The 25,502-nt window shown below is 54.7% G+C and overlaps 1 protein-coding gene across 1 annotated transcript in view; it reads left to right on the plus strand.

Annotated features, from left to right (window-relative positions):
• The first annotated feature begins 1,580 nt into the window (after positions 1-1,580).
• Positions 1,581-25,502, plus strand: part of IGDCC3 (immunoglobulin superfamily DCC subclass member 3) — a 39,955-nt gene continuing 16,033 nt past the window's right edge. The window contains exons 1-2 of the mRNA XM_064569720.1: positions 1,581-1,659; positions 4,116-4,460. Coding sequence (XP_064425790.1) covers positions 1,581-1,659; positions 4,116-4,460 — 424 coding nt within the window. The remainder of the gene's footprint in view (positions 1,660-4,115; positions 4,461-25,502) is intronic.

Consider the following 25,502-nt stretch of genomic DNA (forward strand, 5'->3'; position numbering starts at 1 on the left):
AGTAAACTTACCTGATCTCTGGAGGCCTGCACTTTTTTACTCATCTGCACCAAAGTTAGGTTTATATGGTTAACACTCCTGATTCCAAGATTCCAGAGTTGGTATCAGAAGGGAGACCTAGTTATTCCTCTGTCATCCCAGTCCAATGCCAGAGGAAGAAATAGCTGAGTGAGGCAAAGACTACCGTCTTTAAATCTCCTGCTCTTAGAACTTAGTAGATGGACTAATTCCTCATGCTGGACTCACCAGAAGATCATTTAATAATGACTGGCTCACCGTCAAGAATCTAAAGATTCGAGATCTCTGAGGGTTAGCATGAGTATGTATCTCCTGAGAGGTAATACATGCCTATCTTCCCTAAAATTCGTGCACTCCTTGTCTCATGTGTTCTCTGACATGAAACATTGAGAATCTTCTTTGTGACACAGAAATGTTATTGAGAGTTTTGACTTTGGTTTTCCAGTTACCAGGTCATTTGTTAGGACCCCTGTGCTTTTTTTTTTTTTTTTTTTTAAGATTTTATTTATTTCTTTGACAGAGAGAGACACAGCGAGAGAGGGAACACAAGCAGGGGGAGTGGGAGAGGGAGAAGCAGGCTTCCTACGGAGCAGGGAACCCGATGTGGGGCCCGATCCCAGGACCCTGGGATCAAGGACCCCTGTGCTTTAAATATCCCTAGCGGTGAGCAGGAGAGAGAGGATTATCTCTATCTTTCAGATAAGCCCAGAGAGTGACTGCCTGGGTTGGCTGGGCTAGACAGCAGGCAGAACAGGGGTATCCCAGGGCCCTGGGGGGGAAGCTGCATTCCTACCCCTTCTACCTCCGGTCCACTCAATGCCAGAACTCTGTAGTCTAGAGAGACCGGTCATGCAGCTAAACGTCCTAGCCTTTGGGTGGCAGGACCAGAAACCATGGAAAACCGAACCTTTGACAAGTTTGTGAAGCTTTTAGGGGATTATCTCGAAAATACACACTTGGACACGGTGGGGGAGGGTGCAGCAGGAAGAGTGGGTCAGAGCGTGTTTCCCCGCAGCCCGGACCCACTTGACAGTGTGCTGGGTCTCCACTTCCCCAGCCCCCCAAGTCCGGGGCTGGCCGGCGGGCAGGGGGTACGGGGCAGCAGCCCGGGACGGCGCCGGCCGCTCCAGCCACAGTTCAAAGCGCAGGGGGTGCGTCCGCCGCGCAGCCGGGAATGTCCGGCCGCTTGAAGCGCTCGCCGGCTCTTTTGTTCCCCAGACCGGGCCTCCGGGGAGAGGGGCTTGGGGGAGGGGACCGGGAGGGGAGGGAAGGGGGGCGGCGGGCGGAGGGAGGAGGGCGGGGCAGGCGCGGGCAGTGCGAGTGCGGAGCGCGCACCCCGGGCGAGGCTGACAGATCGCCGGGGTGGGTGCAAGATGGCGCAAGCGGCGCTCCCCCGGCGCCCCCGGCGCTCCTAGGCAGGCATGTGGCCCCAGCCCGCCGCGGCCCGGGCTCGGCCCCGGCCGGAGCCCCGGCCCCGGCCCCGGCGCCGGCCCCGCGGGACGCTGTGAGCCGCCAGAGGCCCCGGAGCCGCGCGTCGCCGAGCCGAGCGGACCGAGAGCCCCATGGCTGCTCCGCGCGCCGCGCCGCGCCGGCTCCTGCTGCCGCTGCTGCTGCCGCTGCTGCTGCCCGCGCCGAGCGACGGTGAGCGCCCCGGGCGGCCGCGGACCGAGCCCCGGGAAGGGCGAGACGGGAGGAGGTGGGCGCGAGGGGGCGGACCTGCGGGCGGACCCGGGGCGGGAGGGACTTGTCCGAGAAGCGGAGCCGAGCGGGACGGGGCGGAGCCCGGGGAGAGGGCCCCGAGGCGGCGGCCGGGCCCGCAGGGGGGTGTTGGGGACGCGGCCCCCGGGGAGAGACTTCGATTCAGTGCGCCGGGGCTCCAGGGCTCGGGCAGGACGCAAGCCCGGCCCGAGGAGCACGGAGCGCGGCAAAGCAGGAGCGAGGCGGGCGGGTGGGAGTTGGGGAGAGGGGGGAAACGAGCCAGGGGGCACCTCAGGGCTGAGTTCGGTCCGAGGGGGCGGGCCGGGGTGCGCGGAGCCCGGCGGTGGGCCAGAGTAGCCCGAGGCGGCCGAGACCGAGCGCGGCCGACCGGGGGGCGGAGGCGGGTCCGAGAGGGCACGTCCCGGGTCGAGAGCTGAGACTGGCGCTCGGAGTGCGCGGCGGAGACCGAGGAAGAGGAGGAGGCAGAGTCCCGGCGGGCCGCGCGTCGCCTCCGGAGGGGGAGACCCGAGAGAGACCGCGCGAGCTGGGCCAGGGGAGGAGAAGCCGACCCGGAGGGAGCGAGCGGCGGGGACGCTCACGTGCCCGCCCTTCCCCGGCGGGTGCGCCGGCGGAGCGCCCCTGGCCCCAGGCTCGGGGGCCTGCCCGCGTTGCTGCCCAGAGCTCCGTCACCACCACCCTGTTCCCTCGGGGGCTGTAATAGGCCCATCTCACGGGAGAGGACCGCAAATCTAGGGCCTTCCCCTTCCATCCCAGATTCTCGGCAGACACATCTCGGCGGTATGCTCTCTCCTCTCAGCTCCGGAGAAGCAGAATACCGCCTCTCCGCATCTCGGAGAAACTTTATCCCTCGACGGCTATGTTGGGTTTGGGTTGGGGGCTGAAGCCGCTGAAACGCAGGGCATGGGGTGGGTGGGGTGGGTAAGGGTTTGAAAGCTTGTGACCCGCAAATGTCTTAAAATATTACATACCCTTGTGGCTGGGGGAATCGTCCGTAACCCCAATCCGCCTCCTCCTTTCTCCCCGCCCACTTTCCATCTCCCCCAACCAGAGAGGGCGCTGGTCTGTTGGGGAGGGGCCAGCTCCAGGATCACTAGTTCCCTGGAAACGTGAAGAGGGGTCTGTGGCTGCCCTTTCAGACCAGGGGGGTTCATTCCTCCCGGAGTGGAGTTGTAACTGGTCTGGTAAGTTGCTCGTTGGAGAAGTTGGGGACTTGGCATCACGCCTGGGATTGGAGCGCTTGTCCTTCCTGTCGGGCTTCCCCTGATTCCCGGATCACCTTCTTCCCTCTCTCTTCGTTCCCCTTCTCTTCTTCCAGCTGAGTTTTGTTCTACAGGAGCAGTGAGGACGCAGGGAGTAAGGATTCTAGAAACCTCCCTCTTCCTGAATTTTGGGAAATCTGAGTTGACCCTTGGTACCCCTCAATTCTCCTTATGACAAAGGCAAAACAACCAGCACAGACCAAAACCCAGAGCAACCTGGGGAGAGGCGGTTGGGCCGGTCCATAGCCTAGCCTGTACCTGCTACTGGACCCACACATCCTGCTCCCTGCCAGGCATCAGGCCAGGTTTCAGATGGTTTTGCCAGCAAAAATAAGCAATTATTTCTTACTATCTCATTTTATCTTTGTTTGTTTTCATAGTGACTTTGAGTTTGTTCATCTTGTTCAACAACTCTATGACCCAAGTTACAAGACGTTCCTGATTTAAACAGATGAGGAATGGGAAGCTAGGACAGATTGAACCCCTTTGCCTAAGGTCCCACCCTGAAACTCTGTGAGGCTGCAGTGTTGAGCCAGAGTGACCACAGAAGTGGCAGCAGCCGTGGTCTAACTGTGTTAACTAACCATGTTACTTTTGGATCTCAGATTTGTTACTATTAATAGTGACACCCTGGACAAGTTGCTTCATTATCTCTGGGCTTCAGTTCCCTTATCTGTAAAAAGAGGAAATGGTACAAATAATATCTCTTTCTGAGGTGGTCTGCTGATTGAGAAAGATACTGCATAAGACAGCACTTTGTAATGCATAAAGTTCTATATATAATATGGGGCGCCTGGGTGGCTCAGATGGTTGAACGTCTGCCTTCTGCTCAGGTCATGATCCTGGGGTCCTGGGATCGAGCCCCGCATCGGGCTCCTGGCTCAGCGGGAAGCCTCCTTCTCCCTCGCCCTCTGCCTCTCCCCCTGCTCATGCTCTCTCATTCTCTCTCTCTCTGTGTATCTCTGTGTCTCGAATGAATAAATTAAAAAATCTTTTTAAAAAAGTTCTATATATAATAGAGATTTCTATTAACATTACTGAAAGATGGGGTGGGTGCACAGAGCCAGGGAACTTGGGACACCTGTGTATGAAGTTCTTCCTGCCTGTTCAACCCACACTAACCTCTCCTTTTCCTTCCATCTCCCCTGCCCTATACAGGTCTTGGCCACTCTGCCGAACTGGCATTTGCTATGGAGCCAAGTGATGATGTCGCAGTCCCTGGGCAGCCTATAATGCTGGGCTGCAGGGTGGAGGGGACCCCTCCAGTGAGAATCACCTGGAGAAAAAATGGGGTAGAGTTGCTGGAGAGTACCCACTCCACCTTGCTGGCCAATGGGTCCCTGATGATCCATCACTTCCAGCTGGATCGGGGAGGCAGCCCCTCGGATGAGGGTGACTATGAGTGTGTGGCTCAGAACCGCTTTGGGCTGGTGGTCAGCCGGAAGGCTCGAATCCAGGCTGCAAGTAAGTGGACACCCCTTACTGTTTTTTTCCCAGACTGGGGATCCAGGGTCAGCCCAGGGGTTGGGGGCAGGGGAAGCAGTTCCCTCTTCTGCAGCCTTCTGGAGGACTAATTTCTCAGCATGGGTCAGTTGAGAGGTACATAATAGTTATTTGTGGTGGTGGAATTATATCCTGTACTCATTTAACTGATTGGAATGTGATTCGACAAGAATATAGCCAAATACTGCTGCGGGGGAGAGGGAGAGAAAGAGGGCCAGCTTTATCCAACTCTTGGGTCAGCGTGTCTTAGCTTCCACATGGCTGCATACTGTGAGCATCCCGGTCCATTGAGTAGGATTCTTGTGTCTCAAGAAACAACTGTCATACTTTATAGGTGATTTAAGAGAATTTTGAAGGGTAATTTGGCTACATGCAATTTTAAATTATGCGCTGACTTTCAAATCTTTTTGGGTAGGATAATGATATTCTGAAGCTTGTCAACAATACATTTTACAAAAAATATGGTAGATGAATTTCAAGGTTATCACCATGATGACATTACTCCCACTCACCTTCATGCTAATGTGCCTCTTTAAAAAAAAATTTCAGCTTTATTGGGGTATAATTGACAATAAAATTGTAAGTATTTACAATTACAGTTACATTGTGGTGACTTGATATCTGATGTGTTTTGTACAGGAACGAAAGAGCCAGACGGGGTGTTTCAGTTCTAGAATTGTTCTTTGCTTACACTGATGGACCACGAGTTGTGATGAAATGATGGCAGTGTTCTACTGCGCTGGCCCACAAAAATTCTGTTGTTCTTTAGTTTGTGCACACTCATGGGTGTGTAAGCCAGAATTATCTATGGATTTTGAAGGTGGCAGGCTGGGGGGGGCGGTGGCAGGGTGTATGTTGTGCTTGAGAACCTCTGCTCTTGAGAGAAGGCAAAAGTTGTAGCAAGTGGTAAGTGTTTTCTACGCCACAACTTCATACTTCTGGGGGAGTGTCCATCCCTTAAAGATGCTGCTTAAAGGGGCCACACCTTAAAGGTGTTGGTAATAATTCTGTTTTTTAAAAGATTTTATTTATTTATTTGAGAGAGAGAGAGCACAAGCGGGGATGGGGTTGGGCAGAGGCAGAGGGAGAAGCAGGCTCCCCGCTGAGCAGGGAACTGACATGGGGCTCCGTCCCAGGACCCTGAGATCATGACCCGAGCCAAAGGCAGCCGCCTAACCGACTGAGCCACCCAGGCGTCCCGTATAATTCCAGCTAACACTTACCAAGCCCTTGCTGTGTGCTGGGTCCCCTGCCTAAGTGTTCTACATGAATGATCTCGTTTAGTCATCACAATGGTCCAGGCAGATAGGCGGTCTTTGCCCCCCTTTGACAGATGAGAAAACTAAGACTTAGAGGGATCCCATGACGCTGCAGTAGGCAGAGGAACTGGACTGCAGTCTAGGCAGCGGGAACCCTTCCCCTCGCGCTTAACCCCTACTGCATGCCGCTGCTTCCCCGGCTGATGGCCGGCGGGTTTCTTCCTGGCTCTGAGGGCATTTGCACAGTGGCTCGGAATGGCTGGTGAGTCCTGAATCGTTCTGAGGCAGGAGCCCTCTCACTGAGTTTAAGATGCCCCTTTGTTCTAACGAAGGCTGATTCAGGCCCGCATATGGAGCTCTCTGGGAGGCAGCCCTGGACCTGGAGATCGAATCACTTCTGGCTCAGCGACCCCTCAACCCCAGCCCTCGGGGTGTGAGGAAGAGAAGCCTGGACGTGGACGCAGGGTGGGGCCCCCGGGAAGATTTGCCGAGGAGAGAAAGGAGATTTCTCGGGGAGAGGACCCTCACACTCTCCCCGGCTTGTGTCAACACTGGCCCCTGCATCGCCAGCCTAGAATTCTGGGAGATAAATCCCAGGTGTTTATATATAGCTAATTGTAAATGTGCTTTTCTATAAATGGTAATACCTTCAAGATGTTTGGTTTCCTTAAACTCCTACAGTAGAAGAAATTGAGCTGTGGGCTCTGGCTGGGGGAAGGGCCAGGAGGTGAGGTCAGCCTGGTTAATCCTTTGGGGTCCTGAGGACAGCTGGGGGTTTGCCTCTAAGCACCGGCAGTCTGATAAGGCCTCTCTCTCCCCTGCAAGCCTTGTGACCCCATGGGGGAATGCTTGGATACCAGGCAACCGGGTGGCTGGATCTCCTTTTCTCACTTCACAAGCTGATGTCCCTAGAAACCTCCAAAGCTGATTAGCTGCATGAGTCTTCTCCTTTGGTAATAACTCCCTGCCCGTGTGCCTGCAGACACTGCAGATGTTGTGTGACATGGCGGGGGGGGGGGGGGTGTGCCTTGCTGAAAGGTGTGAGGAGCCCTCTGGAGCCCCCTGCTTCTCCTGCCTGCTCCCTGGGGGCTGATGGGGAGGGGGCAGGCTAAGCACCTCTCACAGATACACAGTCCACCCAGTGGATTCACCAGTGGGGCACACAGGGGTCTGTGGGGGCAGCCCTGCTGGGGCATCTGAGCTCCGGGCCGGAGGCGACAGCTAGGAGCGCTCCCTCTTCTATCCCAGGGGCCTCAGATGTTATCATTGGAAAGGTGGCCTGGCCAGGTAGGGCTACACTGCAGGCTGATTCCTTGGGGGCTTCGGTTCCCAATATCTCCTTTTTAGGATGGAGTGGCTCAGGGTCCTGAGAGTATTCAGCTGCTAGCACGTCTGGTTTCTCTGCTCTGCAGTTCCATGTGCTTAGAGTTTGGAGGCTACAAACTGAGACACTTGTTAATAATGAGACAGACCCTGGACAAGGGGGCCAGTTTCCTCACCTGTGAAATGTGCATATACTCCTACATTTGTGGGGTCGTTGTAAGGACTGGCACACCCCACGATTTGCCTAGTACATAGGAGGCACAAGGGGGCCAATACTTCATTCTCCATTGAAAGGTGATTTTACTGACATTGTCAGCAAAAGCAAACCGCCCGACTCCGCTCCCAGCCCCCAGCTTTCTCCCTCGCTGGGATTCAGTTAGGAAGTACACCAGGGAAATCTACCAGGAAGTGGAATTATGGAGCCAGAGAGCAACTTGTTCTGTTTTAACTCTTTCCTGGGAGGGCCTGGGGATTCTCCCAAGCCTCAGAGTATGGGCTGAAGTTGGGTTGGCCTGTGAGACCCTCTGCCATCCCTCTGGACGGCTCCAGGGAGGGCATGTACATCACCTGACCCAGCGGGAACCTGTACATTGATTCATCCCTGTTGAAGTCTGTGCACCTGGATGACCCCAAAGAGGGATGGGCTTGGGGCACCTGGCTGGCTCAGTAGGTGGAGCAGGTGACTCTTGACCTTGGGGTTGTGAGTTCGAGCCCCATGTTAGGTGTAGAGATTACTTAAAAATAAAATATTTTCGAGCACCTGGGTGGCTTAGTGGGTTAAGCGTCCCACTCTTGGTTTCAACTCAGGTAGTAATCTTGGGGTTGTGGGATTGAGCCCCGTGTTGGGCTGTGCTCAGTGCAGCGTCTGCTTCAGATTCTCTCTACCTCTCCCTCTCATTCACTCTCTCTCTCTCTTTCAAATAAATAAAAAAAAATCTTTTTTTTTTTTTAGAGAGAGGGAGAGGCAGGGGGAGGGGCAGAGGAGAGAGAGATTTTTTTTTTTTTAAGATTTATTTATTTATTTGAGAGAGAGAAACTCAAGCAGACTTGGGGTTGAGCCTGATGTGGGGCTTGATCTCAAGACCTGAGCCAAAACCAAGAGTTGGGTACTCAACCGACTGTGCCACCCAGGGCCCCTGAGAGAGAGAATCTTAAGCGAGCTCCACACTGGGCTCAGTCTCACAACCCTGAGATCATGACCTGAGCTGAAATCAAGAGTGGGACATTTAACCGACTGAGCCACCCAGGCACCCCCAAAATGAAATCTTTTTAAAAAAAGATGGGCTAGATTCAAGGAGGGGGGATGACTGGGGGACCCACCCCTAGGTCCCCTCAGGCAGACGTCCTCAGTCCCTGACCTTCATTCCTGGTCTCAGGCCCTTTGGAGAATCGGAGCAAAGATCTATGTGATCTAGAGCTGGACTTCTCCAATTCTACTGTGCCCATGAAGTACCTGGGGAAACTGGTCAAATTCATGTTTTGAATCCGTAGGTCTAGGCCAAGGCCTGAGGTCCTGCATGTCTCACGATGCTGATTGCTGCCGCTGGTCCACAGGTGTTAGAGCAGAGCCCACCCCCAGGCCATCCATGATCGCTGGTGTGGGGGTCTGTGGGCAGCACAATGAGGTTGGTAGAATGTGGGCGCAGGACCAAACCTACGTGGGTTTGAACCCCGGCTCTGCCACTCACCGATGAGTTACTAATCCTCTTGAGCCTTTGTGCCCTCATCTGAAAAAATGGTCATAACTCCATCAGCCTATCAGGGCTGTTGGAGGAGGAAATGAGGTGATTGGGGTGTAAAAATCTGGCACGGGGCTTGACCTCTGGAAAATGATCATTAAGGCAGTATTGTCAGTGCTAGGTACTGACCACTAATTTAGGATGAGGTTCAGCCTATCTAGACGGTGGCCCGGTTCTCAAAGAGCCAGGATCGCCTCCCTTCCAGCCTGGGGCTGTCCCGACGGGGCGGGCCCAGCGGTGGTGGTGAGGGATGACTGCAGAAGCAAATATACCCCCACTGGATGGACTTGGGCAAGTCGCTTATCCGTTTGGAGTCTTTATTTTATATATATAATATATTTGTTATCTTTTTAAATTCCAATGCAAGTTGTTTACACTTCACTTATTTTTTTTTAATTTACTTTTTTTTTTAAGTTTTTTTATTCCTTTATTTGACAGAGAGAGAGATAGTACAAGCAGGGGGAGGAGCAGAGGGAGAGGGAGAAGCAGGCTCTCCACTGAACAGGGACCCCAAAGTGGGGCTCCATCCCAGGACCCTGAGATCATGACCTGGAGCCCAAGGCAGATGCTTAACCAACTGAGCCACCCAGGCAGTCCAAGTTTACTTAATTTTTAGTAATCTCTATACCCAACGTGGGGCTCAAACTCATGACCCCAAGATCCAGAGTTGCATGCTCTACCAACTGAGCCAGCCAGGTGCCCCTTAACCTCTCAGAGTCTTCAAAATGGGGGAAATAGTACTTACCAACAAAGAACGTTGTAAGGGTTACCTGTGATGGTCTGGGTAAAGAATTTAGCACAGTGCAGGGCCTATAGAAAGTGTTCCTTAAATCTTAACATTATTATTCTGAGAAATGCAGAGTTCTAAGCTCCTCTTGTAGTGATTCCAGGAAGGCCCCTGGTGAGTCCAGACTCCTAGAAAGAGGCTGTGGGGTGTGGCAAGAGGGGGTCTCCTCCTGCCTCCACTTACTTCTCCGGCCCTCAGGTACCCACTTCTAAAATCCGATTCCCGTCTGAGCGAAAGCGGTTTAACCAGCTACTCAGGAACCCAGCAGCAAGATCCATAGTTGTGTGGATCTGGGATCAGGGTCTGGACACAGATCTGTGGAACCAGGTCAGAGGGGGTGACGAGTGAACCATGGGCTGGAGCTAATGGGGAGAACAGTTTGTGGAGGGGGGAGGCCCAGCGTGTTGAGGGGACCCCAGAGTGTTTCGGGGTAGGGCAGGGGTGTGTGGAGGGAAGTGGTTCCTGGCCCAGGGGCTGGGAACCCCAGAGGCCTATGGCACCGGGGGGTTGGACACTCAGGCCTGGTGTATGGAGCCCAAGCTTTTCTCTCCTCCTTGAAGGGCAGCGCAGCTGAGGTAGGCCTGAGGAAGCCTCCCACTGCCTCTCAGACACACACATCTGCCTACCGGGTAGAGCAGGAAGCAGGTGTTGCAGCGGAAATGTCACTGGCCGTGCGAAGGCCGGCTCTCCTTGCTGTCAGCCCACCTGTACGTACGTATGTCAGAGTCAGGTGTAAATGGGGGAGGGTCAGGCCCTTTTTACGTGCGGGATACCCCTCCCTGACGCTCTTCTGACATTCCTGAGCAGCTGTGAGGTGTGATGGGAGGGCCCTTGCCCGGACACCAGGGGGCCTGTGTGGCTCTGGGCAAGTCACTCACCCTCCCTAGGGTCTGCTTTCCTCATTGTAAAACTGGGTGCTTGGGCTCAGGGTCTTCTCTGCTCTGAGGTGTGAAGGCTTGCTCGCCAGCCAGCCGGTCCTTGGGACATGCTTCCCTTTGCTGGGCCTTTTCCCAGTCTCTTCTTGCCCCTGTTTATCCCTTAGCCGATCCCTCCCCGGAGACCACTCAGCTTACAGTAATTTCTTCTCCCCCTCCTACGGCGGGGAGTGTTCGCGGTCTGTGGCATTCAGGCTCAACCTTCCTCTCAGTGATGGCTGCTTACATTGTTAAGTAACTGTTTTGTGGCTGGATATTCCATCTGTCTCCTCAACTAGATTTTAAGCTCCTAAAGGGCTTCTCTTTTGTATTTTCCACGTCCCCTGCCTGTGGAGCTTGGTAAAAACCAAATGAACATGTGGCCCTCCGGGTGCAAAGCGCTGTCTCTCTTGTTGCTCTTGCTGCTTCGCTTTTGCTTTCTCTCTCTCTCTCTCTGGGTCTCTCCTGGCTTTGTAATTGATAGCATAGCTCCAAGGAACAGAAGCTTGTGAGCAGGGCGGATCGGCGGGGGAATATAGCACGCTCAGGGCACGATCGTGGGGTGGCTGCCGCTGCGTGTTGATCTCCAGAGGAACTGAGACTCTTCCTCACCAGATGGGGCGTGAAGCGGAGACCGAAGTGCTTGGTACCCTCCAGGCCTGGGTCTCGGGGTCTCCTGCCTTGGACTTTATTCCCTGGCTGGCTGAGGCCCCCGTCCCTAGCCACATTGGCCCCAGCTGAGGGGGGGAGGGCCCCACTCGCCCCCACCCGCAGGACTTGAATGTGGAAGTCGAATGCTTCTGGTTCCCACACCTTGGCTCCGCTGTCGCAGGCAGCCAGCTGGCCCCTTGAACACAATGTGCAAATCTCCTCTGTTCCTGTTCCCGGCATTGTCCGTGGCCGGGCGCCTTGGCTGGGAATGTGGGCCCGTGAATAGGAGAGGCATTTGCAGCCTGCAAATGAAACAGGCCCCCAGCCCCCCTTAACCCCCTGTCCCCTCCCCACCCCCAGGGAGAAAGGACTTTTTCACTCCTGGCTTTCTTGTATTGCCTTTCCCTCTCCTCTGCAGAGTCCCTGCCGGCGTGTGTGTGTGTGTGTGTGTGTGTGTGTGTGTGTGTGTGTGTCAGAGAGAGAGAGAGACTTTTCAGAGCAGCTTGAAGGCTGTTCTACACAGGCTTCAAAAAAGTAGAATGGAACAGAAGGGCACCCAGGATGGAAAACCAAACAGCTCACTGCTGTCTTTGTTTAAACTGGGCCAAGTGATTACAAGAATGTCTGTCTTGTGTAAATCACCTAGGGCACCCTAAGATTCTCTGGCCATAGCCTTGCTGCACCCCGGAATGCAGAGACCAGTAGTGTGTGTGCTGCCACGTGGACCTGTGTGGGGACCTGAGCATACAGGTGTGTGCCTGAAGGAGGCGTCTGGGGCCCCGCATCGGGGCCCATCTCTTCTCCAAGGGCTTCCCTTGGCATTGTGGCCAGACTGCAAGGCTAGAGTGGACAGAACAGGCACAGGGCAAGAGGCAGTGGTAGAGGATTTTTAGGTCCTACAAGGAGTGATACTTACCCAGCCAGCTGAAGCGAGAGAAGAGGGAGACAAGCCCTAGGTCCCTGGTGGAGGGTGGGGGCTTACCTCATGGGCATGTGGCCACGGCCAGAGCACCTCGGGAGTCAACGCCATATTCTTACCTATCTATTAGGCGGGCGCCAACAATCTGACTGTAATCCAAGCCCGCTGGCCTGTGCTGTTCCGTACCCCGACAAAGGATCACTCTTTGATTTCTGAGCTTGCTCCCGCTGCCCCCAACTTTGTTCACCCTGCTCCAAGAAATGCTAATCCAGGGCGCCTGGGTGGCTCAGTTGGTTAAGCGTCATGATCCTGGAGTCCCTGGATCGAGTCCCGCATCGGGCTTCCTGCTCGGCGGGGAGTCTGCTTCTCCCTCTGACCCTCCCCCCTCTCATGTGCTCTCTCTCATTCTCTCTCAAATAAATAAATAAAATCTTTAAAAAAAAATGCTAATCCAACTCTGGTGACTGCCCTCAGATATAAGGTTAGGACAGAAGACAGATGGGAGCAGTCCCAGTGGCTTCCTGAGGAGGGGTGCCTGGACATTGGGACCAGAGAAGGTGGAAAGGCAGGGGTTGAGCAAAGGCCTGAGGAGGGGCAGGCAGGAGGAGCTCCTGGCCAGACCCCAGGGAGATGGAGGGAGTGGGGAGTATGGGCTACCAGCCAGCCAGCCAGCCAGCCACCCAATTCAGGCAGGGGGAAAAAAATTTGATGCAAAGGGTTCACATCCCAGCTTCTCCCACCCACTTTTCTCTATCTCATCTCTGGATCTTGCTTCCTTTGACACTCTCCCCCAAACTGCCCTCCACCCTGGCCTTCTTATGAGGCCATGCTTAGCACCTTTGTCTTTATCGCCCTCAGCCCTTGCTTCTCCTGCCCTGTCCTTTCTCCAGCTCCATTCTCTACTGTTCTGTCCTTCCTCCTGCCTGTTTCTCCAATTGGGGCAACTCCTGTGCTCACCATCCTCTGCTGTGCTGGGAGAGAGAGAGCCCTCTGAGGAGCAAAAATAGGTGAGCTCAGGCCTGGGCACCAAGCAAAGAGATAAGAAGAGGAGAGATGGAGAGGGTGAGGGTCAAAGATGACCCCCACAGCAATGGTCCATGGCCTCCCCAGCAAGCCGGAGCCCCCTGGGGGCAGACCTTCCCTGGGAGGAATCTGAGAACACTGACCCCTTCTTGGGGCCTGTCTCTGAGCCCGGACACTGACCACGGCGGGTGGTGGGGGCAGCCCCAGGCCGCTCTCTGGAATGCTGGTGCTGGGTTGCAGTAGAGATGCGAACAGTGATAATGGGCAGGAACTGGACTTTCTGGTCTGGCTGCTGCCACAAGGCCACTGGAATGTGAGGGGGGGACAGCGAGAGGCTCCAGGGCCTTAGGGCGGGCAGACAGAGACCAGACCACCTAAATGGAGAGGAGGGGCAGACCACCGAGAGAGAGAGAGAGAGAGAGAGAGAGAGAGAGAGAGAGAGAGAGAGAACTGAGGCCTCGCTCTTTCACTGAGTTGCAGGCTGCAGCAAACCCCCTCAAATCCCCGCCTGGCTGGGACCTTGGAGGGCTTCCCAGCCTCCAGCGGGACCACAGGCGTCCAGAGCGGAGGGACGAACTTCGGAGCTCATCTGGTCCAAGCTTCTCATTTTACTGACTTGAAAACCAAGTCCCCAAGTAGGTAACCTGCCCAAGGACGTGGCTAGTAGGTAACCTGCCCAAGGACGTGGCTAGTTCTCCAGCCTGGGCAGGTAAGAGAGCCTCTTGGGCGCGTCACACCTCTCACCTGCCTGGGGCCTCTCTGGCTGGAGAAGGGAGGGATCTTTTTATGCGTTCCCCACACCAACGGGGAAGCTGGGACACATACACATATATTTCTGTTTTTCTTGTGCCCTGCCCTGCCCCAGGCCTCATCTGTGGTTGTGGGTCTAGACGTGAGTGCTGGCCAGCAAACATTGAGTGTGGGCTCCTGACATCCACGGCATATTGCAGAGGGCCTCCCAGTTTCCAAAGCCCATTGGATGCTGAGCCTTGTGGTTTGAGGGCTACCTATGTTCTGGCACTTGCACTGAACTAACTAGTAGAAGTCTTCCTAGCAATATGGGGCTGCACTGTCCTAAGCTCTTGATGTGTTAATTTACTTAATTCCCACAACATTTCCATTAAGAGGTATTACTAGCCCTATTTTACAGATGAGTAAACAGAAGCCCAGAATGATTAATTAACTTGCCCAAGGGCACACAGTGTAAGTAGGGAAGCTGGGATTTAAACCCAGGTCTGCCTGACCCAAAGTTTAATGGCCTGAGGGTCTTCAGAGGGGGCTAGAGTCCCTTGAGAACTTATTCAGAATTAATGCCTCAGAAACAGAGCTGGGTGCCTTGGCACGTACAGGGTGGAGATGCGGAGTGTCGGGAGCAGAGCCTTGAACCCTGGGAGCCGCTCCTGGAAGCGCACGATGTGGAGGGCCAGTGAGGCTGGGAGGCTCTGCATAGAGAAGTCTTGGCCGGCCTGGAGCGCAGGATACAGGTTCCTGGCAGGAAAGGAAGTTGAGAGGGTGCTGGGGCTGCTGGCGGTGGAGGTGGGAGTTGCTTCTTCCCTAGGAGGAAAGACAGGCTCCCCTCCCCCGTGGGGCCCCCTCAGCTCCCTTTCCCTTTCTTGTTTCCGCATAATGACGCTGATTGCTCCACATCTGTCATAATTACTCTTTGTTTGAAAATTCAGAACAAATCACAGGAGAGGAACTGGTGTGGCTAGAGAAGGATCCTTCTCCCCAGGGGTCCTGTTGCGGGGGGTGGGGGGGGAGGAGTAGAGAAGAGCCATAATCAGCCTACAGGAGCCAGGCTGCTGATTGTCCTTGCGCTGTCCCCTTGCCTGGGCAAGGTGGCCTAAGGCCTCCTGGAGTTGGATGCCTCTCTCCCGCAACCCAAGGCTGCAGTCCCTGCCTGCTGTGGTGGCTGGGAGAATCCGCCCCCACCCCAACCTGGAGGAGGGGTCTGCGTTGGGGCCCCTGCCCTCCTGGCCCCACTGAACAATGGGTTGGATGGCAGGCTTCACAGCAGCAGGCTTCTTGGTAACCTGAGCAGCACAGCAGGGAGGGGCAGGCTGTGCCTGCTAGAAGGGTGCAGGGGGCCTTACTGGCAAGGGGAGGGGGACAGTTCTTGCTGGGGTCCTTGGATCAGCATGCGCGCTGGGTCTTGGGGTGACAGCCAGAAACAGGGGGCCTATACTTCTGAGAAGCACAAAACCCATTCTCTTGGGATCCAGCAGCAGCCCTCGGTGCTCAGTGCTTCCTCATAGTCGCTCCCTGGCAACCTGACCTCTGCTATGAGCCCTGGTTCCTGCACCCCCTGCCCAGCCTGAAGGCTCTTGGTTTGGGGAGGCTGATAACTCCCGGGGCATGTGCTCTGGCCTGTGGCCCTGCCTGCTATGGGCATGCCTCCATGTCCCCCCTCCCAACGTAGCCCCTTCCCACCTGGGATTGTGTCTGCAAAGCCTCTGCACAGTTCTGTGGGGAGAAATCAAGGACAACCTGGAATGTATCCCCAGACCCCACCTGTAATAAAACTCCACTTGCTCTTGACACCCTCAAGGAGCAGAAGTCATTGCAAGATGCAGATGGACTTGCACTGAGGATCGGCTCTGGGTTCAAGCTTTCTGCCCTCCTCCCCCCTTAAAGTTGCTGGGCCTCAGTTTGTCTTTGTGGGAAATGGGAGGGAGCACTGCCCTGCCTGGTCTTGGAAGGAGAGAGAATGAGTAGGATCCGGGCATTTGTCGGGTGTTGGGGCCTACCGCCCACCCCCTAGCCACCAAAGGAGGCACCCTTTATTGGGGCTTTAGTGGGCTTTGGTGTCAGCAGGGCAGGAAGCTGGAGGGAGGGGGAGACCTGAAGACAGGGCCCCACCCGAGGTGCCTGGTTTGGACTGGCTTGGAGGGGACACCTCCTGCGGACGCACCACTACTGAGGGTCTCGGATTGACTCAGACACCATCATGCTTACTTCTGTGCCGTCCCTGGATCCCACCTGTAGCTTTTACAGTGTAAATGTTCAGCTCACCCCTCTGTGACTTTGGACCCGCCAGTTCACCGTGGCCTCCGTTTCCTCCTAAGTGGTGGTAGTGTGAAAAGCACCAGGTTAAAAGAGTCCTCAAGTCCCTTCTCACTTCTAAGGTTCGAAGACACCAACTCGATTTTGTCTTGCACGGCGTCCCTCCTCCCAACCCTTCCCCTCCGCGCCCCTCTCCAGGCTCGCTCCAGCTCTCTCCTCCATCTCCCTCTCTCTCCGGCTCTCCTGGCGCGCTGGGCTTGGCCCCCTCCTTTCTGAAATGTCGAGATCAAAGTTTGGCAGAAAAGCTCCCGCGTCGTTCTCACCGCCTTTGCTCCCCCTCGCTGCCGGCCGGCGGTGCACGCGTCCCAAGTCCCCCGACTGCGGGCCGGCCCCACGGCGTTCCGGAGGCGCGCGCTGCGGGAGCCCGGCCGCCCGCGAAGGCCGGCGGCGCGCAGGGAGCGGCTCCCCGCCCCGGGCCGAGCGCGGTGTCACGGGAGCGGCCGCGGGCGGAGGCACGACCCACCCCGGGCGCTGAGCGCGGCAGCCTCTCACCCCGGCCGGGCGGCAGAATCAATGTGCATTCAATTAACCCCGCGCCGCGCAGTCGCTGGCTGCCGAGGCACCGTGCCCGACGTGTCTGTGTGGGTGTGAGCGAGGACGTGTGTGCGTGTGCAAGTGTGTGAGTATGCGGGTGTCCTCGCTTCTTGGACTCGGTGCCTCGGGGGCACTACCCCCCCCCCCCCCCCCCGCCCCGGGCTGCCCTGGCCAGGGTGGGAAGGGACATTTTACCTGGGAACTTGGGAACTCGCCCCTACCAACCTGGAGCCTGGAACTGGTCTGGGGCACGGAGGTGGAGCGGGAGAGCGGAGGGCTGGAGGTCCCCCCCACTCCTCCCCATTGGCTTGGGGTGTAGGCCAGGGACTAGAGCTAGACCAAAGTTTGTGGGCAAATCTTTAAGCCGGCCAGCTCTAGGAGGGAAGGGAAGCAGAGAGGGTCCCAGAGCCTTTGCAGAAGGGTAGACTGGAACACCAGGATGGGTGCTCGACACCCTGACAGTGCTCGGGGGTGTTCTCACCGCAGGGCAGACAGGAATGGGGAATGGGGGAGCTCTCCAGGCTTTGCTCATTGACCCCCACCCTACTTTCCCCTGTTCCTCAGCCTCCTGCCCCTGTTTCTCATATCCCTGCTGTGGGAACAGGCCTGGAAGAGAGGGCCTTGCCCCCAAGTCCTGGATGTACAGAGCTGGGACAGAAGGGGTCTGGTGTGCTTTCCAACATGCTGATTGGCAAAATGGGATTTGGGCTCTAACTCAGAGCCAGGATCTTAGGGAATTGAAATCCAGTCTTTGGCTCATGACAAAATTCTCAGATCTTTTTCTTTTTTTTTTTTTAAAGATTTTATTTATTTATTTGAGAGAGAGAGAGAATGAGAGACAGAGAGCACGAGAGGGAAGAGGGCAGAGGGGGAAGCAGACCCCCCCGCTGAGCAGGAGCCTGATGTGGGACTCGATCCCGGGACTCCAGGATCATGACCTGAGCCGAAGGCAGTCGCTCAACCAACTGAGCCACCCAGGCGCCCTCAGATCTTTTTCTATCTTCACATCTCATCTGGTTTGTTTTTTTCCTCACTCCTCCCCTTTTGGGTTATTGTTTTTCCCCTTACATCCTGGCTTATCTGGAATGTCCCCTTCTTTCTGCAATAATTGTCCTTTCACCCTAATTTTTTGAGGTCTCTTAAAATTGTATTTCAAACCTCAAGCACCTCAGAGAAGCCCTAATTTAGTCTCCCTTGCAGATTGGATTAGAATATTCTTGATTCCATTATGTCAGATCACCAGTAATATCACATAGAATGAGTCTGACGATTGAGCCTATTTGATATTCCTGTTCTCCTGTGTTTCTGGTTTTGCTTCTCAAATCAGTCATTTTCCCATCAAAGTGTGACAAAAATCAAGATCATTGCAAGCAAGCCGGTAAGTGTAACGTTGATGGGATCAAGGCTTTCCTGAAATAAAATGATGTAGTTTTTATTACATCAATTAAAGAAGCATTCATGGGGCTGTATGCCCAGCTTTGTTTTTTGGGGATGGGGCAAATCCGGGGACATGGTCCTTTCTGGAACAATGAGTATATAGCTTGTCCCTCCCCACTGGTCTGCAAACTCTTTGAAGCAAGGGGCTAGCTCCTCTGTGCATCCTCAGTGCTGGGTACAGTGCTTGGCCTGGAGTTGGTGCCTGATGAGGGTGAAAGAATGGGGAGCCGTGGGTACATGAAGTGGGAGGCTAGGAATACCTCCTGCCTGCTGGGGGTTACTTAGCCTCTGGGCCTCAACAGCCTGCGTTGGAGAAGGGCAGACAAAGTTAAGTCAGAAATTATTCCTCAAGGGCCTACAGGTGTGGTTTTACCTGCACCACTCTCATCAGCTACCTTCTGAGTCCCTACTGTCAGGAGCAGAGAGTGGTCCTGCATCTAACTGTACCCTGTGTCTCCCATCCCAGCCTCTTCCGGTCTTAAAGGGCACCCCTCTCTCCCTATTCTGTTCCCTTCCTTAAAACATCCTACTCCCAAGAATGGCCACCTCAGGGAGGGGAGGGATTGGGCTGAGCCACAGGTGCTACTCCTTAGGGCTGAGTGGGAAGGGCTTGGCCTGACAAGTTCAGACCTCGGTCTTGCCACCACAGGAGAGGTGGCTACCGGTACTCAGTCACCTTGGGGTGGGACACCCTCCCAGGCAAGCTGGAGAAAGTCCCAGAATGCCAGAACAGTGGCCTCACCCCCAAAAGAGCTAACAGGCCAGGCCCGTTTCCATGCTAACAAGCATCCCTCTGCCCTCCAGCTTCCTGTGATCCCCTTTGCAAGCGCTATCCCTGCATGTACATGCCAGCCTTCCTGTTATCTGAAAAAGTCATAACCATGATAACAAAGCCTCCCGTGAATATTCACATGTTGCTGTGGGAATGGATAAGGGGGGAAAAGCCCACTATCATTATTACACTCATTACCTTTCTGTCAGAATTCTCACCCATGGAGCATTTTTTGAACTTGCTTATGGTGTTCAGTTTGGGGAAAGAAGAGATACTAAGAGAAAGAGGCTTCTTTTAAAAGCACTTTTTCAGTTAAAAGTATTGAGTCTCTTATTTGGGCCTGGAGGCTCCTCTTGGTTTTTGAATAGTGGATCATTTTCCAAAGTATAATTTATCTGGGGATTAGACATTCAGGCACTCTGACTGAAATCTGGGCAAACCGTAAAGGCACACATATAGTAATAATTATATCTGTAGTTTCTGTTTGAATGGTCATTTCAGTCTTTTAAGATGAAGCTGGAGGCCTGTATGGCATTAGAATGATCTTTGACCTGCTACTAACTTTTTTCTTTCAAGTTTTTAATTCCAGTGAGTTAACTGCTACTAACTATCTTTTGTTTCCTTGGATGAATCCTTTTTTCCTCCAGATCAGGGAACTTGAAGCATCATTCCTTAGAGTCCCTGTGTCTGTGAAGGGGGCACAGGGGCTGGAGATGGGGAAAGAGGGAGACCAGATTGGAGAGGCTTTCAGGCCTCCCACATTTACCCCATCCACAGCCGCTCTGCTTTATCTTTTTGTTTTGTTGTTCTCTAAACCAATTAACTAGGCAGTTAATTGTTCTCTAAACCAATTAACTAGGCAGATCAACTAACTAGGCAGATTGGCTGAAGCAGTGGGTAGTTCACCAGCAGCAGGGGGAAAAAGCCCACTATGATGGCTAGCAATCTTAAGGTTCTAGAGCCTTAGGCAAAAAAAAAAAAAAAAAGAGAGAGAGAGAGAGAGAGAGAGAGAGACTCTAAGATAAAGATTTAGGAGAATTATAAAGAAAAATATTATGACCACATCTGAGGGTAGAACCAGAGTTAGAGTAAAACTTGATTCAGGATTGAGTCAGAAAAACAGTGAGCTATACCTAGAATTTCCTCTCCTTTAAAAGCATGCTTTGCCTGTATCACTGTTAACAGCTCGTGCTTGTTACCATTAATTACGGTTGGGTGGTCAGAGCAAGGCAGAATTTTGGCTCAACAAGTGTTTTCCATTCTTTAATTTTATTCTCAAGTAAATGGGTGAACGGGTAGGTAGATGGTTGGTCCTGTTTAAGAGTCTGGCTATGGGCTGCCTATAATGGGTTTATAATCCAGTTGTGGTCACTCAACCATTAGAAAAGATTGCAGCCTCAGAAAGAGCTCTATGATATGCATCCAGTCAGTGGTGCTAACTAAGGGCTACAGATAAGCCCAACAGTCTACTGCGGATCAAGCAACAGACCAGACCCTTTTATCATTTGATAAGCCTGATAGGGCACTGGAGCATGTGTATAACATTCTTCCTTTAGGCAGAAAGAGTCGAAGAGCCCATCAGAAGGGATTAGGAAGTGTGTGCTTCCAGGAAAAGGATATTAAAGTAGCTCAGTTCTCAAATCAACAGATCTCAAAAAGCATCTATCCTCTGCCTACCTGCCTCTGAGCTAAGGGCTCAGGGATAGAAAGAGAAGACCCTTCCTGATGTGGAAAGATGTAATCTCCTGCTCCTTCCCCTTAAAACACACACACACACCCCCCACCCCCCAACAACACCTTATTTGGTGGTGATGGAGAAGGCAGCCTGGTATAGCCCACAGAATCTATTGAATGCATAAAGAGTGTGCTCATCAGCTTGCCCATCTGTACGGCTATTTCCTTTCTTTCTGATTTCTAAGCTGAGCTTTCGTATATCCTTATGCTTAAAAGGTGTGGGGAGATTCCCCGGGGCAAATAGGGTTTCTGATGCTGAGCGAGGGTTCCACAGGCCTGTGGTTGGAGCTGCAGTCTTAGCCATCAGCCCACCACTCTCCCTGGGTCAGAACAGTGGCCTCGGTGCTTGGGGCACCCCATCCTGACCCTCTATAATTCAGACCTCCCTTTTCCAACCATGTCCCTCTTCCTCCCTGAGGAGGCCAGTCCCTCCATCAGTCCAGGCTCCCCACAGCTCATCTAACTTCCCCTTCATTCCCGGGTCTTCCTCCGGCCTTCTGTACTCATCTCTCCCAGCCATCTCCCGAACTTCCCCCAGCCCTGTGGGTTGGTGGCACACAGCTGGGCACCGACCCGCGGAAGCTCTGGCTCGCTCGCCAATTGTCTCACGTGTTCCCAACCGCATCTAATCAGGCTGGTGAGCGCAGGGCCCAGCCTGGTTTTCGGAGCCGAGGACGGCGCTGGGCGAGCCCAGTAGGCGCCCGAAGAACCTGCGGGTGGAGAAGGCAGGTGAGGAGCTGGTGGTGGGGCCGGAGGGCGCCCGGGGCGGTTGCACCCGTACGGCTCCCTCAGTTTCCCCGGGCGGCGGGGGCTGGGCCCAGCTGGGGAATTTGCGCCGCCGGGGGGAGGGGGCGGCGGGAAATGGTGCCTCGCTCGCCCCGGCGACATCAAACCCTCGTTTGGCGTGTGAGGACAATGGCTGTCTTATTTTCTCCATTCGCCGCGCACAATGCCGGATTCTCTCATTCACCCGCGGCGGTGCGAGCGAGGTAATTAGCCAGCGCCATTCAGCGCGGACACTGCCGCTATGCGGGGGGGCGAGGGCGCCCGCCCCGCGGGGATTAGCGGCGGGTCGGGGTGTGCAGCTGCGGCCACTTCAAAGGGGCCCGGCGGCCCGGCCGGCTGTGGGAACCGGCGCTGCCTCCCTCGGGAGCCGCCCGCCCGCCCGGCCCCGGGCCGCTGCGCGCGGGAGCCCGCGCTCCTCCCGGCCCGGCCTGCGCCCGCCGCCCGCGCTCCCCGCCGCCGCCGCCGGCCCGGCTGCCCGCGCCCCGAGCTTGGCGGCCGCTGTCGCTCCCCATCACACTGCCACTTTCATCACGCCCTCGAGGGCTTCTTTCTTTCGAGTCCCAGGAGTCAGAGGGCACGGGGTGGGGGGGACGGAGGGGGGGCGGGGGAGGAGCGAGGGGGATGGGAGCTTGACACAAAGCGCTGACCTCCGAGGAGAGGAGCAGATGGTCCCACTTACTCCTGCCGCCGAGAGAGCGGCTCTCAGGGCCCCGGGCTCGGGGCGCTGACTCCGCCCGCCGTCCCGGGGACTGTGCCGGGGGGCCCCGCGACGCTGGTCTGCCCGCCCGCCGCCCACTCTGCGCCTCGGGGCATCGCAGTCAGACCGCCTGGACCAGCCCGCTTCGAGCAAAGCTTGGGGTGGGGGGGAAGTGGGGGGGGGGGCAGGCTGTGTTGAGAATGTGCTCTTAGGGGATGCTGGAGCCTCAGGGAAGATCAGATTCTCAAGAACCTGCCAGACCCGGCGTTCCCAATCCGGGCTGTGCGTTTGAGACACCCTGGTGAGCTTTAATAGAGCTACAGATTCCTGAGCACGGCGCCTGACCAAAGGCTCTGAACCTCTGGCAGTGGAGTCCAGAAATCTGCGCTGTTAGCCGGCCTCCTAAGTTATTCTGCTGCACAGCCAAGTGTGAGAACGGTGGCCCGATCTAACCGCTTCATTTTCGTTGCACAAGTTGAGACTCCGACAGAGGAGTTACCTGCCCCAGACATTGAATTGTGGTGGGTGGGGACTTGCATGCAAGAGAGGATGATGGGGAAGGGCCCCCCCAAACAATATGACTCTTAAAGTCAGCATTCAGGAAACAATTTATGAATTTATTTACCTAGTGTTTGTTCTAGGTCCTCAAGGTAGACTGTTCCCTGCCGGTAAGGGACTCAGGCTCAAAGTTAGATTATGTGTGAACAATGGACTCTAATACAGATAAGGACAAGGAGAGAGGCACAGTTCTGCCTCCTTTGGGAGATGTGGAGGATGGGGGTGCTGCTAGAGAAAGGAGCAAAATGTTCCAGGCACAGGGGACAGCAGAAGTAAAGAAATAGAAGTGTGAGCATCTATAATATGTCCAGGGAAGGCCAACCTGTCTCACATGGTCAGAGTACAAACCACATGAAGGCAGAATTAGCTGGCTTTTGAGGCTAGGAAGATGAAACAGGATCTAATAATGAAGACTTGGAATGCCATCCCAAGGAGAGTGCTTTGATTCAAGGCAATGGAGAACCACCAAAGGTGTTTAATGGTCATATTGGATTGTTAGGAAGATAATTATGGCTTTGGGATGGGGAAGAAGAGAGAGAGAGAGAGGACTGCAAGTGGGAAGGCTGGAGGGGGGAAGCTATTACAGAAACACCTGAAAGTAATAAGAGCCTAAGTCAAGGCAATGGGATGCAAATGAGACAACACACCAGGATTTGGTGACCAGTTAGTTGGGGGAGATAGGGAGAAGGATGGGGCAGTGACCCCTTGGTTTGTTTATAGCTTGGGCAGCGAGTGCATGACGATTAATAAGAGAGGGAGAGGAAGAGGTTGGGGTGGGTGTGGTGACTCCTTTGAATTTATGGGAAGGCTTTTGAAACCCTCTATGGAAAATGGTTCTTAGGGCTTTGGGAGACCTCTGACAACTAGAGGGCAAATAAGTCTATTTCTAAGAGTTGGCAGCCCCATACCAACCAAGAAACTCTATAATCCTCTCATGGAATATACTCCCTCTTCCCCCAAACAGATAAGGCTTGTTGTGGAATATTGTTGGGGTGGGGCACCTGCAGGCCTTAATCTACTGTGGTTTGGTGTTAAGCCACCAGAGATTCTGTAGAGCTGTGAAACGGAAAAGCAGCATCGGATCAAGGTTTGAGAATAGGAGAGGGTGCTTTCATGGATGCAGAGGGGACCACTTTACCCAGTGTTATCCTAGAATCTTAATGTTGGTATGGACCTTAGAGATCGTCTTGTTTATCCTGCCCCACTTCCATTTTACAGATGGGGAAACCAAGGTTGGAACTGAAAGGCCACATAGGGAGTCTGTGACAGAGGCAGGCATGATCCCAGGTCCCCTGTCCATTACCTGACCCCTGCAAGTATTAGTCCCTACAAATCCTAATATATGACTCTGGAAATTTGGGGGAAGTATCTGTTTTTGTTGAGTTGTCCTCATGGTCATGTGAAAGCAATTTACTTAATAGCTCCAGCCTGGGCCGCCTAACCAGCCGCCCTTCCGGGAGGTGAGACAGATCCGGTGTCTTGACCAGAACGACGGGAAGTTAAGGATGTTGTGGGCCTGGGCAGGTTTACACAAGGAAGATTGGTGACCCTGACACGGGCAGAGACGTGCAGTCTGTGGAGAGGGCCTCTGCTGGGCCTGGACATTCTCAAGTCTGAGGCAGAGAGGGATTCCCCAGTCGGCCCCAGCCCCTGACCCTGTAGCCCTGGCTGGCGTGCTTGGAAGCAAATGGACCTCAAAGGCTGACGCTGGAGGAGCCTTTACAACTTGTCCAACTCAACTCCCTCATTTTATTTTATTTTATTTTTTTGAAGATTTTATTTATTTGACAGAGACACAGCGAGAGAGGGAACGCAAGCAGGGGGAGTGGGAGAGGGAGAAGCAGGCTTCCCGCCAAGCAGGGAACCCAATGCGGGGCTCGATCCCAGGACCCTGGGATCATGACCTGAGCCGAAGGCAGACAGTTAACGAACGACTGAGCCATCCAGGCACCCCTCAACTCCCTCATTTTACAGAGAAGGAAACAGGCCCAGCGAGGGGTTTGGTTTTATCAAGATCATACATCCAGTTGTGAAAAGGACTGAGTCCGGCTCACAGCTACCCCTCGAGTACTTCCTCCTCCCCGTCATTCACCCCACAGAAGCCACTGGTATTTTGCAGTGCTTTGCCCTCCCGCCCCAAACCAGGACAATAGATTACTCCTCTATTTTATAAGGCCCACCGGACAACGGGAGTAGCCCCGCAGGCCCCACCCTCTCCATTCCCTGCCGCTGGGTGTCCTGGATTGCTGATTTGCAAATGCTCAGGGAAGAGCTATCCTGGGCCGAGCATCCGGGTTGTTGATACACTTGTGTTCATAGAACTTAGGAAACGTGTGGGCTCAGGGAGCATTAGTGGGGCCATAACACCGTCTTATCATGGTGCTTATCTGCATTAGTTACACTCCCGGAAACCTGCCCCCAAGCCCTGGGTGCAGCCTGCTGTGCCATGGGGTGTCCCTGACCTTGAGTCCACATGGTGCTCTTCCTGTGTTTTCCTGGGAGAGTGTATGCAGGTATCCTCAGTCCTGTCTGAGCAGCATTGGAATACGTGGGCCCACCCCATCCCACCCCGGTCGTGATGCAGGGAAAGAGCACTGGTGTGGAGCTAGACCGCTCCAAGTTCAAATGCGTGCTGTAACATCAGTCACTGGCTGTGTCACATAAGCCCCCTGAGCCCCGGAGGTATAAGGGGCCACCACCGAAAACAGTAGGCGCCCCTGCCCAGTGGCACATCCCCAGGCCACGTAAGGCGGGTGCCCTGCCTGTCCCTCAGCACGCTCTCCCCCACTGGAGGGTGCAGAGACGAG

This window comes from Mirounga angustirostris, unplaced genomic scaffold (genome assembly GCF_029215605.1).
Source record: "Mirounga angustirostris isolate CCGP_5_RB_7025 unplaced genomic scaffold, mMirAng1.0.hap1 SCAF_9, whole genome shotgun sequence".
In the NCBI taxonomy this organism is placed as follows: Eukaryota; Metazoa; Chordata; class Mammalia; order Carnivora; family Phocidae; genus Mirounga; species Mirounga angustirostris.